Source organism: Biomphalaria glabrata, chromosome 6 (genome assembly GCF_947242115.1).
Source record: "Biomphalaria glabrata chromosome 6, xgBioGlab47.1, whole genome shotgun sequence".
NCBI classification, from domain to species: Eukaryota; Metazoa; Mollusca; class Gastropoda; family Planorbidae; genus Biomphalaria; species Biomphalaria glabrata.
In genome coordinates, this window is record NC_074716.1 from 4745610 (window position 1) to 4763814 (window position 18205).

General features: G+C 33.0%; 1 protein-coding gene across 16 annotated transcripts in view; it reads right to left on the reverse strand.

The window, feature by feature from the left end:
* Nucleotides 1-18205, reverse strand: part of LOC106077258 (dystrophin-like) — a 331854-nt gene that overhangs the window by 61968 nt on the left and 251681 nt on the right. For 15 of the 16 annotated variants that reach the window (XM_056033067.1, XM_056033069.1, XM_056033060.1 and 12 more), the window contains 10 exons: nucleotides 14727-14902; nucleotides 12577-12721; nucleotides 11327-11476; nucleotides 10581-10772; nucleotides 9488-9707; nucleotides 7573-7760; nucleotides 5662-5820; nucleotides 3119-3236; nucleotides 2729-2928; nucleotides 109-263 (listed from right to left, as the gene is read on the reverse strand). In XM_056033067.1, coding sequence (XP_055889042.1) covers nucleotides 109-263; nucleotides 2729-2928; nucleotides 3119-3236; nucleotides 5662-5820; nucleotides 7573-7760; nucleotides 9488-9707; nucleotides 10581-10772; nucleotides 11327-11476; nucleotides 12577-12721; nucleotides 14727-14902 — 1703 coding nt within the window. The remainder of the gene's footprint in view (nucleotides 1-108; nucleotides 264-2728; nucleotides 2929-3118; nucleotides 3237-5661; nucleotides 5821-7572; nucleotides 7761-9487; nucleotides 9708-10580; nucleotides 10773-11326; nucleotides 11477-12576; nucleotides 12722-14726; nucleotides 14903-18205) is intronic. The other variant, XM_056033065.1, reaches the window with a different exon arrangement.

Sequence of the window (18205 nt, forward strand, 5' to 3'; positions counted from 1 at the left end):
CAATCAAATAAATAAAGTATTTTCATGATTCAGTATTATCTTGTGTGTCACCAAAACTATAGTTTATTAAATTCAATAATAACTCTAGGAAAATAAACAGCCACTGACCTGCTAAGCAATATGGACCATCTATTGGACAGTCTCTCCAACTGATGTTTAATCTGCTGTGTAGACTCAGACACATGGTCCTCACTTAACTCTTCAGCTTGCCTCTTCAGACTGTCCACTCTATCCTTGTGCTGGTCCACATCTTCTTGAAGCTTCTGCAAGTCAAAGAGAACATCGCCTAGGGTCAATAATTCTTATCTTATCTTATATGATGCAGACGTTACTTCAAAAAAGAAGATGATTACGTCCTACGCATCATGCATTCAGTCATGCATATTAACCAATGACCTAAACTCCGCCAAGTAACTGGTTTTCCTGGCTAGCTCAGGCAACACATTCCATGCTCTAATAGTGCTAGGAAAGAAGGAGTGTTTGTACAAATTTGTCCTAGCATATGGAACCAGAAATGTGCTTATATCTTTAAGTCTTTCTGAGTATTTCATTAAATTTTGTTTTTGTATTTGTTCAGCGTTTTATGTATAATTGCTACTTTACTTTTGAGTCTTCTGTCCTGAAGGCTTTCTAAATTTAGTGATTTTACTAAAGGTGTTACTCTAGTCAAATGTGAATATTCGTTTGTTATGAATCTCACTGCTCTATTTTGTGTCTGTTCCAGTTTCTTAATGTTTTCTTGAGTTGATGGGTCCCAAACAGAGGATGCATATTCTATTATTGGCCTAACCAAGGTTAAATAGCATTTTAGTTTAATGTTTAGTTTTATGTTCTTATTTGATTTATAGAGATTTCTTTTAATAAACCCTAATGCTTTGTTTGATTTTTTGATAGCTTCATTAATATGGGGATTCCATGACAGTTTTTCATTTATTATTTTCATTTATATTAACACCTAGGTTTTTTGTGTTTTAAGTCTGTGTTACTGGTTTACCTTGAATAAGATAAGTGAAAAATTCATTTTAGTTTTTTTGCAACTGACATTTTTCTGGATGGAAAGACTTGCTCCAATTTGATTCCCATTTTTGTAATTCATCTAATTCTCTTTGTAAAATTTCTGTATCTTGTGTTGTTTTTATTGTTCTATATATTATGCAATTGTCTGAGAATAATCTGACTTTTGTTCCTGAACTAATGCAATTTGGTAAATCATTTATGTAAATTAAAAATAGTAGTGGGCCTAAGACTGTTCCTTGAGGTACGCCTGAGTTTACTGTAATTGTTGTTGATTTAGAGCCATTTATTATTACAGTTTGTTCTCTCCCTATCAGGAAATCTTTAATCCACTGATGCAATAGAGCATCAATGCCAAAATATTTTGATTTTTTAAGCAAACTATGGTGGTGAACTACCTTGAGTGAATCAGTCAAAAGTATTGGTCAGTCCAACTGAAATGTTTTCTAAGACATGATGATTTAGATTTTCACATCTAATAGTGCTTCAGTAAATTAATGTTTCTTGAAGATGAATTTGAAGTTATATAATTTGTGTTTTTTTTTAAGCAAATTGAATTTTCTTGTCTAAGTTATTACTTTTCTTTACAATGTACAACCTGAAATTATTCTTTTTTCAAAATTCCCTTCCTGATCAAGTGACTGGCTTTGTCTGACAATTTCACATATAACCGAAGAAAAAGCTTAACACAAATTTATGTCTAATGGGTCAATGAGCTATAAACAGGAGTTTTAGAAACTACAGAACCCTACACTTGGACTTTATAGTTATAATCCTATTTTGGCTGATTCTCATTTTCTGAGGTGAATAAAAGTGCTGCTAGTTTTAATAAAATGAAGTAATAACAAATGATCTATTCACAGAAAACAGACCCTTTGTTATGGTTTAGAGAATAATTATTTGTTAAAGAAATTTTCACTTTAGATTAGATACAGTAGTGACAGGACACAAAGAGTTATGATGTTAAATGTAAAGGGTAGGAAGCACACAAAAAAAGAGTCTTCCCTTGGCTTTGAATTAGGTAACATAGTTTATAGATCTTCTACTAGGACTGCAAGTTTAGATTTAATAGTTGGACTTAAATAACCATCCTTCATCTTAAATAAAACATAGTTAATGTTGAACAAGCTGTTTCTCAAATATTTCAACTCATTTTGTATCATCTTCTGTTATAGTTAAGTACAGTTAAATAATTGTCAATCAACAAGAACCATTGGGGTGCCTAAGAACCTGTCCATTGCACTAACGAGGATGGAAGACCAACAAACATGTCTCTATCCACACACAGTTTGTCAAAGGGGCTGCTTTCTATGGTGGTCAACTGCATAGTTGATGTGGTACAGAAGGAATATGGAGAGAGTTTCTCCCAGTGTGGTGCTCAGCCTTTGGCCTTACTTCTAACCTGAGCATCTTGGGATACGAGCCATCAGTTATAGGGACATAATAATTTACATCTATTTGGAACTTTCCCAGACAGAAGTTTGTTCAGACAGGCAGATGGAGACAAGCTTACATAGGTCTAGAGTTCCAGGAGTCTTAGACTCCACTCTTAGAACAATTACAAAGAAGAATCAAGCAACAAGTCAACGTCTATCTACAAAGACAAATAGACCAAGTAACAACAGCAAACAGAACAATACAACTTGTACTCTGCTTTAAACTAAATTGAAAAAAAAATCATAATACAATTAGTACATAATCAAAAAAAACTTACTAAATGTTTTGTCAAGGCTTCTTCTTCACCTTGCTCCCGTTCTAAGACATCCAGTTGACTCTCTGTGAGAGAGAGCCACTCCTCCAGCTGAGCGTAAGATTGGTTGAAGGCCTTACATTCGGCTAGGAGTGCGTCAAGTTGAGACTTACGCTTGTTAACATTCTGCAACGTCTGCTCCCACTCCATTCGAAGTTTCTCAGCTAGACAATCAATAATAGAGAATAAGAGACGCTTATCAGTTCTCAGTGGGTAAAACAATTCAAAGCTAGCACTAAACAAGGAACATATAAATAACAAAGTATAATGATTCAACAGTTAGGCAAAAAAAAGCATCAGAACTGAATTCTGAAAAAAAAAACATAGCTAAAATGTAAAAAAAACCCAACTAACTTTTGTCTTTCAAAGCCTGCCTGTCATTCAGATTTTCTAAAGACTTCTGCAATGTAGAAGATGTTGTTAACACATTATCAAGCTGACTTTTCTTGCTCTCCATGTCTTGAAGATGAACCTAAAAGGGAGACAAAAACAGAACTTCTGTATGAACACACAACTGAAAAGACAATACTCCTCACTTCACTCTTTAAAATTTAAAAGTTAAACTGACCTAGACACCATCTACTGGAGGTAATATGAAAGCACATTAAAACAGTCAACATTTTATTGTAAAATTATGAAATAAAAAAAAATAAAACAAAACAAAATTAAACCAAAAAAAAATAAAATAAAAACCAGCAATAAAATAACAGCAACAACTAGTGCAACGCATGCAAGATAATGATAAATGACAGAATGTATTTTTAATGACTAAGATGCTTTGAAAGGCAAATAAAAATATACATCAACTAAAACATTCATGGAACAAAACAAAACATCAACCCTATTTTTATTACACTCAATTATTTAGTCTGAAAGATGGAAATAAAAAAATAAAAAATCCTCCATTGTTAACTGGCAAGTGTACAAGAAGAGCTTTAATGGCCAGGTAGAAGTTGAATAGCTTTAATTAATGTGACTAATGGAACTGCTTGTGAAGACTAGAATGAGAAGATTGTGTGTGTGTGTGTGAATAATTCAAACAAGAAACATTTTAAAATGCATCCAACTTTCTTTTATTTACTGAAAATGTCTGGCAGTAAAGATTTGCTCACTTGAATAGGATGGTGTAGCAAGACACAACAAGAAATGTTGCAATGTCTCAATATCAGACAATAGTGATATGGTGTATGTATGTTTACATATTTAGTGTCACACTGAATGAGCATTGATTTATATATTTCAATCAACTAGTAAATACAGACATAAACTACAACAGAACTTATTCAAGCAATGGGACAATTTTACAGAACTTAACCACAGTCATAAGATGTTTTCTAACCACAGTTGTAAGATGTTTTCTAACCACAGTTGTAAGATGTTTTATAGAGCTAGTGACATCAAGTCCATTCCATTCTAATTTATTCTATTTAAAGTGAACATTCTGTCTGTAAACATGTGCTTTAAAGTATAGACTGTGTAGTATTCAGTTCCAAACATTGAAATGAAAGATGTGTGATATTTTAAAATTGTACAACATCAGTGAGAGACTAACAACTAAAACTGTTAGTTTAACAATGGTCATAGTGAGTAATTAAAAAAAACTTCTCAGTTTATGTTAAAGTCATCTGTTTCTGTGGCTTACAGTGAGAAAGGTTGTCTTGTGGCCAGCACTTTTACCAATCACCTTTACTTTTCTTTATCTAATGTCAAGTGCCCATTAGAGCTAGGTGGACTCAAGAGGCACCCTAAAGATAAAAAAAAACTAAAACTCCCAGTTCACCAGGATTCGTACCTGGGACCCCTTGGTTCAGAAGCCAAGCATTTTACCACTCAACCATTGTGCCTCCTGATTAATCAAATAATAGATAAATAATAGATACGAATTCCAAAATGGGAACCTGCATTATTCATTGTAGTAGAATGTACAATATGTTAGCAATTAGATTTATTTCAGCTACATTTGAAGCTTGGGTTATGAACTTTTGTTCATGTTGACTTATTTCCCTTAAAGCACAATTATATACATGTTAAGGTTGATGGCTTTGCTTTTACCATCATTTGAATCCACTTTTATTACGAAAAAATAAATTAAATATAACAATTGATTATTTGAAATTTATTTTTCTGTATAAACATACAAAGTCATACTTTATATAGCCCTTATTTTTATTTGCATCAATTATAAGCTTAATGATTGTATACAAACTGTATAAAAAGTTATACTAAAAGCAGAAAAGCTGAAGAAAAAGACTAACATGAGTAACTAATTAACTCAAAACTTTATCTAATGAAGGACTGTCTAGTTGTGAAGTATGGAGCTGGACTGTCGTTCAGTTGTCTCAATAGTCCTGAGTTCAAACCCTGCCCATGGTCATCCCCCTGACATAATATAAGAGGTTTGGACTAGGAAGTAGATTATCTTCAACAATGAAGGAACATCCGAAACATGTAAAACATTGAAAAAAAACATTGTACAAACTGAATTTCTGATTAAAATTTCATGCTTAACCTTTTTTTTTTTTTATATTGTGATTGGACATTAAAAAAAAGTCTTATTGATAATTTTAAGTACATCTTTTTTTTTAAAGTCAAAATATATCTAATAGTTTAAAAACAAAACACAATATTTACATGATCTACATGTGCCAAACACAAAGCAATATGAAGCAAGTGTACTAGGATTTCGAATTATCAGTCTGTTAGGATTGTTAAACAGTTTGAAAGCAACAATAGTGTGATGCCAATGTCGTGCACATGTTCCTTGTCTGACACACTACACAGGCTGCATTGTGGATACAAACTTAGTGCTGGGTCACTACACATATACACACTGAAGGGCAAAAAAAAAATAAAGCAAAGAGTGCTTGGAGGTACAGGAGAGAACTGCATGCACACACCTCGAGCTGTTGTAGGCAGTCTGCCACCTGGGCCTGAGAGCAGCCTAGGTCTTTTTCTGACAGACACAACAGGCAGCTACAGCTTAGGTAATAGTTACTGTTGACATGGCAGTTGTGGATTTTGGTATGTGTCACTAGGACACTGTCAAGTGAGAAATGCTGCAAGGAAATTAGATCAGGAGACATAATGTCAGAGAAATGTTTTACTTTTTAAAAAAATATAATTTGTGACTGAGACAACTTATTGCCACACATGTCAACTGTTGAAATCATTTTTATAATTGAAATGAATCAAAGGAAAAAATTTTGATTAAAAAATAAAAACAATGATTTACTTCATTATCAATTAAATATTAATATAGTTGCATTCAAAGTCCAATGCAACCATGAAAGATAAAAAATACACTAGTTGGACCACTAAACAATTACTAAATACTATAGTTGTGTTATATAATAGACATTAGTGTTAGACTATAGAGTTAAATATTTTAACTTTCTATTTCGGAGAAGAAATGTTTTCAAATTAAAAATTTTGACATCAGGAACTAATCTTTTGTCTACTGAATACTTGAACATGTCCAACATGCTCCTTTTTTTCTAGCTTTACCTTATATTCTTTCAAAATATGAAAGAATAGATGCATCATAAAATACCATCTGACCAGTAAGCATACAGAGCATCATCAACTCTTAAAGCCACTTGTGTCTGGGCCACATTCTTATTTGATTACAGTTTCAAATGAGACTACCAATACTTCTAACATTACTTTTACATTAAGAATACAATGTTGTAAAGGGACAATACTTATAACAGCTTCTAATGGAAGTGACAAAACAATTGGAAGAGAAACCTGTTAGGATTTTGATGCTATACAAGACTTCCCTTTCAGAGAATAAACTTGAGATTTTCAGGAACAGATTCACTCATATTCAAGTTATAATCAGTCCATGGGGGATGAAAACATGACAAAGGTGAGCTATACAGATCAACTGAGGCATCAATATGCCATTACAGGCGTAGAGTGAAGTGACTTGAAGGAAATGGCTTCAGAAAAAGAAAGATGTATAACTGTACTGATTGTTGCAGAACTTACATTTGAGACCCAAAGAAAAGTCTTTGGAGAAGACAAATGTATATGGCAAATAAAGAATTTGAATAAACCCTAGGAAGACAAAGCTTTGTCCGCATCAAATGTGGCAAAATGTGCAGGACAAAATTGGGCCTGGATAGTCAAATGAAACACTGCCCTCATCCTTAATCTTTAGACTTTGAAGACAACATCTTTTTGTCATAGTGTAATCTGATCAGATAATTTTCTGTAATAAATATCTTCAGAATGTGAAGTGAGATCTAGTAAAATATAGGATGTCTACAAATTGTTTTATAATTGTTCTATGTCCACAAAGAAATTTTAACAGACTTCATTGTCATGTTCCATTTACAAACAGATGTTAAAAGTTTGTGACTTCCTTTCCCTTATGTCATAAGTTAAGTTTCTAAATATAAAATTTCCTAATTAAAATTAATTGAATCAACTAGATGGTTGAAAGTGGGTGAAAAGTGATTAAACAATTTCCCTAGAAATGCTGATTTTAGCTATGAATAAATAGGTAGGGCTTTGATATGTAAACAGAATTAGTAAAGTTTATTTCTCTTGTTAGTGAGTTTAATAGTTGTTATGCACAAATATCTCTAGATATTTTGCTTATAAATAAGTAGGACTCTGATATGCAAACAGAATTAGTAACGTTCATATTCTCATGTTAGTAAGTATTAAGAATTGGTATGCACAAATTTCTCTAAGTATTTACATCGCACACTCCAAGAATCTAAAGATAAAACCTATTAAGTATTTATTGGTGGATTTAGATTAGTTTACAGCTATACGTGTATAAAGAGTGGAAAACTGACCTTCTGCTTCTGAATCATGTGCTCAATATCCTTTACATCTCCAACAATCACCTTTTGAGCTCTCAGTGTCTGCTCCAACATAGTCAGCCAGTTGTACAGGTCTGTCATAGATTTATCCATATCTAGCCAAGATGAGGAAGTGCTGACGATGGGTTGTTTAAAGTCACCATGAACTGTGGACTGTTTGACTGGAAATACAGATGGACTGAGGTTAAACAATCAATTACAATGATAATGAAAATTAAATGTAATGAGAAAAAAAAAATTGTTGATACATTCTCTCAAATTATCAGATTGTGTTAAAATCAAATAATGAAATATCTAGATTTAAACAACCAATTTTCACAATTTTATGGGTGTAAAATAGTTATAAGCTAATTCAAAGTTTTATTGTAAAAAAGCTGTGGAGTATATCGAGGTAGATAATTCAATATAATTGTATTAGATCTATTTTAACAAAGTTGTCAAACTTGAGTAAATGTGTCCTTATATTAGAATCAAATTATTAATTAGATAAAAATCTTATTACAATAAAATTTTTGCAGTAAAACGTAAACTTGCAATTATATAATTCTCTGTCTGTCCCTCTCTCTCTATATATATATATATCAGTACTAGCCATATGTTACCCATAGACCGCGAGTCTTTTTTTTTTATTTGCGTATCACTGTTGATATAGCCACTGAGAGTGTTTTGTAAACAATTAAAAGAAATAATACGAATGTAAAAATAGCATGAATGGAGCTATCAAAATAGCTAATCGACCTAAATCCATTTTTTCAAATAAAAACATTTGCTTGTAGGGATACATATATTTGATTAAGATATGAAATGAACAGACTTTATTTTGTATGTTCATGTGTTAAAGGAGTAAAAGTATAAAGTAGATCTATCATCTTAGAATTAGATCTTGAGTTAGAGATAAGAGATAGCCTAGATCTAGACTAATCTAGAGTTTAATATTGGCTTTGATAGAGTTCTTTTTGCGCATGTGTGGAGGCTTCGCTCTACGCATGCATGTCCTTTTTTGTTACATGTACGGAATCATGAATGGAACTATTAAAATGTATGTCAATACGACTTAGCAGCTATAGCGAACGAATGTATGAAAAATGCCTCGAGATACGACGAGAAGTTCTATCATCTTAGAGTTGAATTAGAGTTTTAGACCTAGAATAGGAATAGGGAGATGTGTAACATTTCGGTCTTGTCTAATGAAAGAATGTATGTCAGGACTTCTAAATTCGCAGATATAAGGAATGAATTTATTTTAAAATTCTTTTGAAACACAAATTTGAAGGTTAATTTTATTAAATAATGAAATCAATAGACTATATTTTGTATTTTCATGTGTGAAAGTAAAAAACTATTTGTGCAAAGTGTAGTTTTAAAAATTCAATCTAGATCCTTCAGTACTTCAGGTTCTACCATCTAAAGATGGTAAATATGGCCTTGATTCATCAAATACTAATTCTTTCATAGAGTTTGGCAACTTTTATTTTTGAGGGTCTTTAGTTTGTTTTAGGGCTACTATACATACGGCACGGTTCCAGATAGCACACAATGAACATTTGTGCAATGTTTCATCAAGATAGGTCAAACGACTTTGATTTTTATTCCGAACATACATATTCCTTACATTCTACTTTATAGTATAGATATGTTAAATCTATTATATGAAGTTTTAGTTTACAATTTTAAAAAACTCTTTATAATGTGTAGCACATTAGCCAAAGTAGAAAATGTTCTGTAATAGTTAAAACAATGTGGAAAACATTCTGTTTCCAATGACTATCACTATGGAATCATATGTATAAAACAATAATATAAATTTCAATACTATGACAATAAATGGCAAAAGATCTGAGAGACAACACCATATCATTTTAACAGAGTGAATCCTTTATCTCCATACCTTGCTGCATAACTTCTGTAATCTGAGGTTCTGTTCTTTTGTTAATATTTTGAGACATTTGTTTCATGGCTTCAAAGTCCAGATTCAGTTTGGTGATCTTGTCTTTCAGACCTTCTGGTGGCTGCACTTCTTGATCTTTGCAAGTCTCCATGTACTGTTCGTACGTTGCAGTCATCTGCTTCAACTTGGCTTGCTGTGCTTCTATAGCATCTTTGGTGGTCTAGAAAAATAAATATTGCACATAATTAAAACATCGAAATCAAAAAGTAATGCATGGATTTAATTACATTAAATGCATTCGACTCCTTATAAAGATTCTTTCCTTTTTATCATTCAAATACAGCTGACCAAATTGGCCCCAAAACAGCCCTATAGAAAGAAAACTATATGGAGAGTTCCCTGATTTGGAAACCATTGCACAGTTCATCTCATATATTGGTCTAGTCATCTGAATGCTGCAACATAATAATGAGAATAAGGGAGAAGAAAAAGAAGATAAAAATATATTGTAATATTCAAATTAAAAAACTGATATCTTTGATCCATTATAACCATAATAATGTTTCTTTAGGTCCAACATGCTTTGAATATTTATAATTTTTGTAATTTTATGAACTAATATAAAAAGAATTTTGTTCTTATCTAGCAATGACCTATTTGAATATGTTGACTTCAGAAGCCTAGACTACCAAGAAATGAACAAGTGCAATACCTCACAAAGTTAAGGAATAAATTGTGATTATTATTATTGCTGTTATAAAGTGCATCTAATCTCTTTTGTAGCCATGTGTTAAGCTGGGGACAAGTTTTCCATGCGGCCTTTAGGCACCAAACATGACAACTCAGCCTTCGGTTAAATTTAAAAATTCCTTGATTACATCAGGATTCAAACTCTTTTCAGGTAGGTAGCCTAGCAGTTTATGCTACCCAGCAAAACGCCCCATGTGAATACGTGACATGAAAATAAGGTAATAGTCTGCTAGTTATTAGTTTCTGTCAATTATTCTTTAAACATTTTTGTAAGTTTTACATTGATTATGATGCATTACTTTTATCTTTTCACAGAATAACTAAACTAATAATTTCTACTGACCTGTTGGTCCACAATCACACTATCAGTCTGACCCATATCTGTCAAAGACTTGACTGGCTCTGACTGGGTTTTCAGCACAACACAGGTGTCTTCAATCCACTTGTTCATGGCATCCAAATCTTCATAGAAACCTTTCATTCTCTTGATTTGATCCTCAATAGCAATGATCTTTTCTGGTATTTCTGTTGTGACCTAAACAACAGAACAGGACAGAGCCAAGTTTTAATGGCACAACAAAACACATTCCATACCTACACCTTCAAGGTGTGACATTTTATGGGCACCAAATAATAAATGTTTTAACATTGATATTCACATTGGGTATAGAGAAAGCAATATTTGTATAGAATATGAATAATGACTGTTTCTAAAATGTTTTTTTAGCATTTTGGATAATTTCTTTTTTATTTTAATATGTACTGACTAAAAAAAACAAAAAACTATTATAACTCATATAAATACAAATAATATTTCTAAAAATGGTTTTTAGCATTTTGATTTTCAAAAATCATAATAAGTACTGGGGCTAAAGAAAAAAACAAAACTACGATAACTTATACAAATAATATTTGTTATTAAAAAAAAATAACATTATCTGTTCAGTATAATATTATGTGAAGAAATTTTAGCCAATTAAAAAACGATAAGAAATACTTTAGATATTTAGTTGAATTCTTGCCTTAAAAATGTATGAAAACAGAAAAAAAACAAACATTAAATAACACAGATGCTATCAATACCCTAACCTTTGTCCAGCCATCATTCAAATGGTCAATATCTCTGTGGACATTGTTGCGGTCCTCATCCGTTAGCTTTGGTGACTGGACAAGTGCAGCACCACTACTGTTGATAGAGACCAAGTGTGCCTGGCGTTGAGGTATCTCATCAGCTCTATCCTATTGATAGGAGCACAAAAAAAGTATGTATTACATGTGGTGCTGCAATTGTTGTAGCATTAATAACAACAGCGATGATTCATTCTAAACACAATCAAGCACTTCAATCAAGTACTTCAATGCAGTACTTCAGGTTCTAAAGCAGAGGAAGTATAATTTTATAAAATTGTCTGAGATCAATAAGAACTCTACTATTGATGAGCTACAAAGGGAGGCTATTATTACCATGCTTTATGGTTATAAATTAGAAAATCAATTTTCATACTAATTATCTCATACAGATTTTTTGATCTTTTAATATTTGGCAACATTAAAAAAAAAAATTATTTTGTTTTTAGTGGTCAACTTCAATCGAATAAAAAAATTATTGAATCTGGGAAACAAAAACTCCACAATTGGAGTGAGTGTGTGAATCAATCAACTGGCTACCAATTTTACAAAGATAGATTTACAAAATAAAATACTGAAAAATCAAACATACATGAAAATGTAATAGTATAATAACATTTGTAATTGATCTAGACAAACATTAATAAATCTGTGCAATTAAAAAAATTTATACCAATTGTTTTTTATTTCATGAATTAGGTTTCTGCTATGATCCTATCACTTATTTCGACCAGTTGGGAAAAGAGGTAGGTAGTAAGGGGAGTATCTGTGTGAATTTTACCATGATCGCTTTTTAAATACATTTAAAAAAAAGATGTATGACTTGAATTCGAGCTCAATACTCCTTAAGGGGTGCAATTTAACACCAAATCTGCCAAGTACAATTTATTTCCTTTGTTCAATAAAAACAAAATTACCAATAGTTAACAAATTGGTTAGGTTTTTTAAAATAGATTCTTGTTTTGTCAGGTACTAAAAATAATTGGAAAAAATTTCAACTGATTTCAATCAGTTGATGCAATTTCTATCTGATATTGGGTATGGGAGAAATTATGTGAAAAAATTTTTAACAGATAGACAGAGTGACTTGATATAAACTTTTCTGATAATTAAGATTAGGCCCTACTTTGGGAACATATCTTTTCTAAGCCCCAACTTTAGGAACATATCCTTTCTAAGTTTTAAAGAAATAAACAAAGAAAAGTTCTTACTTTAACTTTCTCTAGTAAGGCCTCCAAGTACGGAATGTCAGGTCTGAGGGAAGAGGCCAAAATATTTTCTGCTTCATCAATCCAAGAGAATAATTCATCCATCTCATTTGTGAATTCAAAAGGTTCAACACTACTTTCCTTGGTCCTATAAGTATAAAGATTTGTTTTTTTTTTACATAATGTTATACATATAAATATAAGAAATATGTACAATAATAATAATGGCAATGTCTTCAATTCTGAAGATTAAGGATGAGTGCAGTGTTTCACATGAGTATGCAAACCCAGTTGTGACCTGCATATTTTCCCGCATTTTGTGCAGATAAAGCCGTTGTCCACTGGTAGTCTGTTTAAGTTTTCTTTCTGTCTTCTGCACCTTTCTTCAAAGTCAACTTTCCTTCAAGTCTCAAATGTTAGTCCCACAGCCTTTGTGAGAGCTCAACTGTCTCATTCAGAGGCCCTTATATTTGGGTATTCAATTTAACATCATAAAAAGAACCAAAGGCTCATGCATCACTCAAATTAAGTTAGTTATTAAATAAGCAATTGCTAATTATTATGTAGGGTGAAATTGTTTACGTAAGGACATATTATTGTGGCCATCATGGTTAGTAAAAGTAAAGTAAAGTTCCCCATTTCAGACCTTGTGGTCCAGGAGGCAGATGATGTAAAGCTCATCTGATTCTGTGGCCAACGGTTAATGAGTGTGTTATGTGGCCAGCACAACGACCAACCGCCTTTACTGTTCCCCAACTAACGTTAGAGCTGGGTGAACTCAGAGGCGCCAGAAGATCCTGAAATTGAAAATCCTAGTCTTCACCAGGATTTGAACACCATACCCCAGTTTGGCAGCCAAACGCTTTACCACTCAGCCACCGCACCTCCATGGTTAGTAGAGAAAGAGAGTACATAGTTGAAGTTCAAGAAGATGGATGTCTATTGTTAGATATTGAAAATTAATTATATTAATTATTGTTATCAAATCAAATAAGTGATGACACAGTTTATTATTTTTCTTACACCATCAGTACATGTCAAGCATCATTCTACTAATCTAGAGTTCTTATATATAAAGTGTGCAGAAATAAACAAGAGCATTTTTGTCATTTATTCATGTGTAGATCTAGATCTACATTCTAAGTGAAGTAAAGTTATCAGTCTAACCAGCCAATTCAATATGTAACACATGAGTATATCATTTTAAATCTGCTTGAACATTTCAAATTGAAGTATGAAGGCTGCCATCTATGGATGCCATCACAATGCTCATGAGGTAAACCCCTAAAATCAAAGGTGGAGGCTTTGAACTGGAATGTTCTAGTTTATAACTAGAATGTTATAGTTTTATAGATTACAGACATTACTTCAAAAAAGAATAATAATTACGTCCTATGCATTTCAACAATAACCCTAATAATAAGTTTTGAACTAGAATGTTATAGTTTTGAACTAGAATAATTTAGTTTTGAACTAGAATATAATAGCTTGAAATAGAATGTCATAGTTTGAAATAGAATGTTATAGTTTTGAACTAGCATGTTAAAGTTCTGAACTAAAATGTTATAGACTTGAATCAGATCGTTATAGTTCTGAAATAGAATGTTACAGTTTTGAATTAGAATAATATAGATTTGAAGTAGAACGTTATGATCTTCCTTTCAGTAAGGACATCCAAAACTTTTAAAACAAAAATGTCAAAACATAGGCATGATGACTGAGGTGTCAAAGCAAGTAGTAATATGAATACTTTTTTTTTTTTTGTCTGTAAAATATAAGATCAGATGCTGCCACACTTGACACTAGAATGATGTTACTTCATGGTAAATGCAGATATTTAGTAGGTCCTAATGCTTGGTTACTGCTTCCACTTAGACTGATGGTGAAAGTTTGGATTTAAAAAAAAAAAAAAAAATGTACAATAGATAATCTTAGCAAAATGGATCCATCTGTCTGGAGAGATAATTTGACAATAATACCTAACATTTTGTTAGGGGGAAATGTAAATCTTGTTGGTGATTGTGATAAGACATATCTGTACACAGAGTTCCATGTCTTAAAAAAAAAAAAAGAAAATGACTAAGAATTAACAAGCAGGCTAAAATGACTGCTAATGCATGGAGAATAAAAAACATTGCTATTTGAAGCCTCACCTCCTCTGTCGAGCCATGACCTCAGCGCACAGGACCTTCCATCGGTGGTTGATAAGCTCCAGCTTCTCACGGAGTTTGTCTCCATTGAGGTTAGAGACGCTCTGGAGAATCTCTTCTCCAGCAGAATTCATTCTGGTGACATTGTTCTGTTGCTGCCTCAGGTTCACTTCCAGCTCCTGGAATACAAGGGAAATAATCAAGAGAATTTATTATTCGAAGAAAAATTGGAAGAGATTCAATCTAAAAATGTTTCTAGGAACAAAAAGTTTGGCAATTATTTACTTTGAGAGATTTTTTTTTTTTTTTTTTTTTAGAGAGATTGCATCTCCAAGATGTAGGATACGACCCACCTACAGGATTACTATTAATTTCATTAAATTATCATTTTTTAAATACTAAAATTAGTAGGCGACGAGTTGAATAAAATAAAAAATATGTAATTAATAAAATAACGTTAGATGGAATAGTTAAAAGTATAGTGGACAGAAACACAGCATTGGTCAAAACTACAAGAAGGGAGAAAATATTAGGCAGGGAATGCAATGACCCAAATGACCACCTCTAAAAAAACTCTAACAATTTACTCAGAAGAAAGTTCAAATGCTAACAAAGAAAACTAGTAGGTAAGGTTGGCAGTGTCAAGTTATTCCAGCCAATGTGACTGTAGCAACAAGCTGACCCACTCTACACCTTCAGAACCCTGCCTGCATCTACTTCATCAACGTCTTAACAATTACCATCGGATCAAACAGCTAAAATATCTATCGACTCGAAATGTCAACACTGTGCTGACACAGTCCCTCCCCTCCAGCGGGGAGGTTATCTAGTGCTCACACAAACATTGCACTAGTCACACTAAAAAACAAAAATCAATCAGTTGCTGAAACAATTACCAAAAAAAAAATGACGCACTGCACTAGAGATACAAGACTAAGAGAAATGGCAATGGGAATAATGCGTATGGATTTTTCTAGATAGGTTACAAGTGTGCCTTCGTCCTTAGTGCCATTAGAGCAAAGAGCGGATTGCATGAATCAGCCAGGAAAACCAAAAAAAAAAAAGCATGACTAACGCCCCAGGGCAAACCAAGAATCAACGAGCCAATTGCCAACTTTGTGACAAGATTCTCGCTACTGGTCAAGACTTATTTTTTAAACCATTTTTGACAACAAATTCTTTCGTTGAATCTAGCCCTGAGCCTATGGCTGAGTGATCATAGATTTCAGATTTGAATCCTTCAAGGGAATGGGAATTTTCCAGTACACAATTCTTGATTCGAAGGAAACAACTAAACTATGTGACTACAGACTTGAGTTCCAGTCCCATACCTTGATAGAATGCTACCTACAGGAACTCCAGGCCTACTGTATATATAGTATGACTGCTACTGACCCGAGGAAAATAAAATAGAATCGTATATAACATAGAGTTTGTTTGATATGTCTACTTTACTTTTAAAATTATTACAAATCTGTTCACGCTTCCAAATCAATACACAATTTTACTAACAATAATGATGTGTGTGTGTGTGTCTATATCACCACTAAATGTGTGCATGTACTGCGTAGAGGTTATTTCGTCTAATGTCAATATTTTGATATAAACATAAACAATGAATATTATTTAAGTCTACAACTATTAAATACAAATGTCCATCACTTTCAACACTAAGTAGGTCACTAAACGGTCTCGTCTGCTTCTAATTGCACTGAATAACTAAATGGAAAGAGTTGAACGAACACAAGAAGCATACAAAAAACAAAACATGACACAATCCAAGCAAAATCGCAATGTCAATTTAAATCCAAGAAATATAACAAGTACATGAGCCACTGTTTCAAGTAGATGCATGCTATCTGTAACGTTTAAAATACATCCAGAAACTCGGTCAAAATGTGTACAATTAGCACCCTGTGCTTTCAGCACAAAGTTGGTAACTACGTTAATGTCTTCTTGACGCCAATCATTCCAAATATTGACTAAGATGAATTCTACAGGCACAGTAAGCAGAATAGGTAACGTTTTAGTTCCATTATAAACTTTTTTAGCTATAATGTTTTGTTTGATGCAATGCACAAATTGTAAGACAAATTTCCTTACGGACAATAAAGATTATTGTTATTATCACAAGGGTTATCCGAGTATAGAAAACGAGGCTCCCATTAAATACTAATGTCACAAACAGTACATGATATAGACTAATCGTTCTCAGCACATGTAACACCAGATCTTACCCCAAAACACACATCTCAGAAATCCAGGTCTTCACACCAAACACACACACACATCTCTGAAATCCAGTTCTTAACACCAAAAACGCACACGCCGAAGCACAGAAATGTGCATCCTTTAATTGTCCCCCCCCCCTTTCTGTGTCACTCACAATCAATACCGATTTATTTTAAGATCAATTGTCCACCCCCGCTCTCATTGGCTAAGTGCGAAACAAAAACGTTTAAGAGTTTATTTTTTAAAGCTGATAAATGGCCGTACGGTATAGCCTTGAATTAATTGTTTGAAGATATCTGGAAATAATTATACGACCCCCCTTTCCCAATCAAATTGACGAATACTTTGTCTGCTGCGTCACGCAGCCTTGAAGAAAAAAAAAAAACAACCTAGAATAGTTGAAAGTGTAGGACTTGAACTACTGCCAAGGAAAATCGATAGATTGACAAATTGTAGAGTGTAGTTACATGTGTCACCAATCGTATATGTATCATTGCAACATTCAAGAAATCAAAACACCTACATGAACATGAGACTCGTGTGGGACAGTTTGATTACTAGTAAAGATACAGAGAATTCAAACACTACATGTGTTAACAACAGGGGCGTTGTCGGCACTGGAGGGTCCTCCTTCCCACTTCAGATAAGACCAAAGGCGTTTCGAGAACCAGCGCGATTGGGCAGATGTTTTAGGGTGTTGTTACAAAAGAGTTGTTAGGGCTGTTCCTTATCAAAACCAATCAACGAAAGATGCCAATTTGCAATCAATCAGCAGTCAATAGGAAATAGTGCAGCACGAATCAATAACGTAATTCAGGACTGATTGAAAATTTAGAGGATCGATTGCCAGACATGAAATTGTCATCATGACTCCATACTACAAGGTATCTGGAGACCTGCACGTGCTGAGAACATTGCTAATTGTTTCACTTAATGACTTTGGAATGATACACGTCCCACACAATGCTTACATGTTGAAACAACTTAGGACAGAGCAGGGCTGATGCACTTAATTTATGCTCCATTAGCCTCATTTAGTTTGGATTTCTCAGAAATGTTTTTCACTGTATCTCTATTAAGTCTCAGAAAACTCAAATCTTCATTGCTGACATACACCGTTACAAAAACAAACTACATTTCTTCTACCATCAAATACTTATTAGGCCATCCTCAACAAGTAATTATATCTATCATGTGAAACTACTTACACAGTACACGAACCATCATAAACTCTAGTTGTCAAATACTAA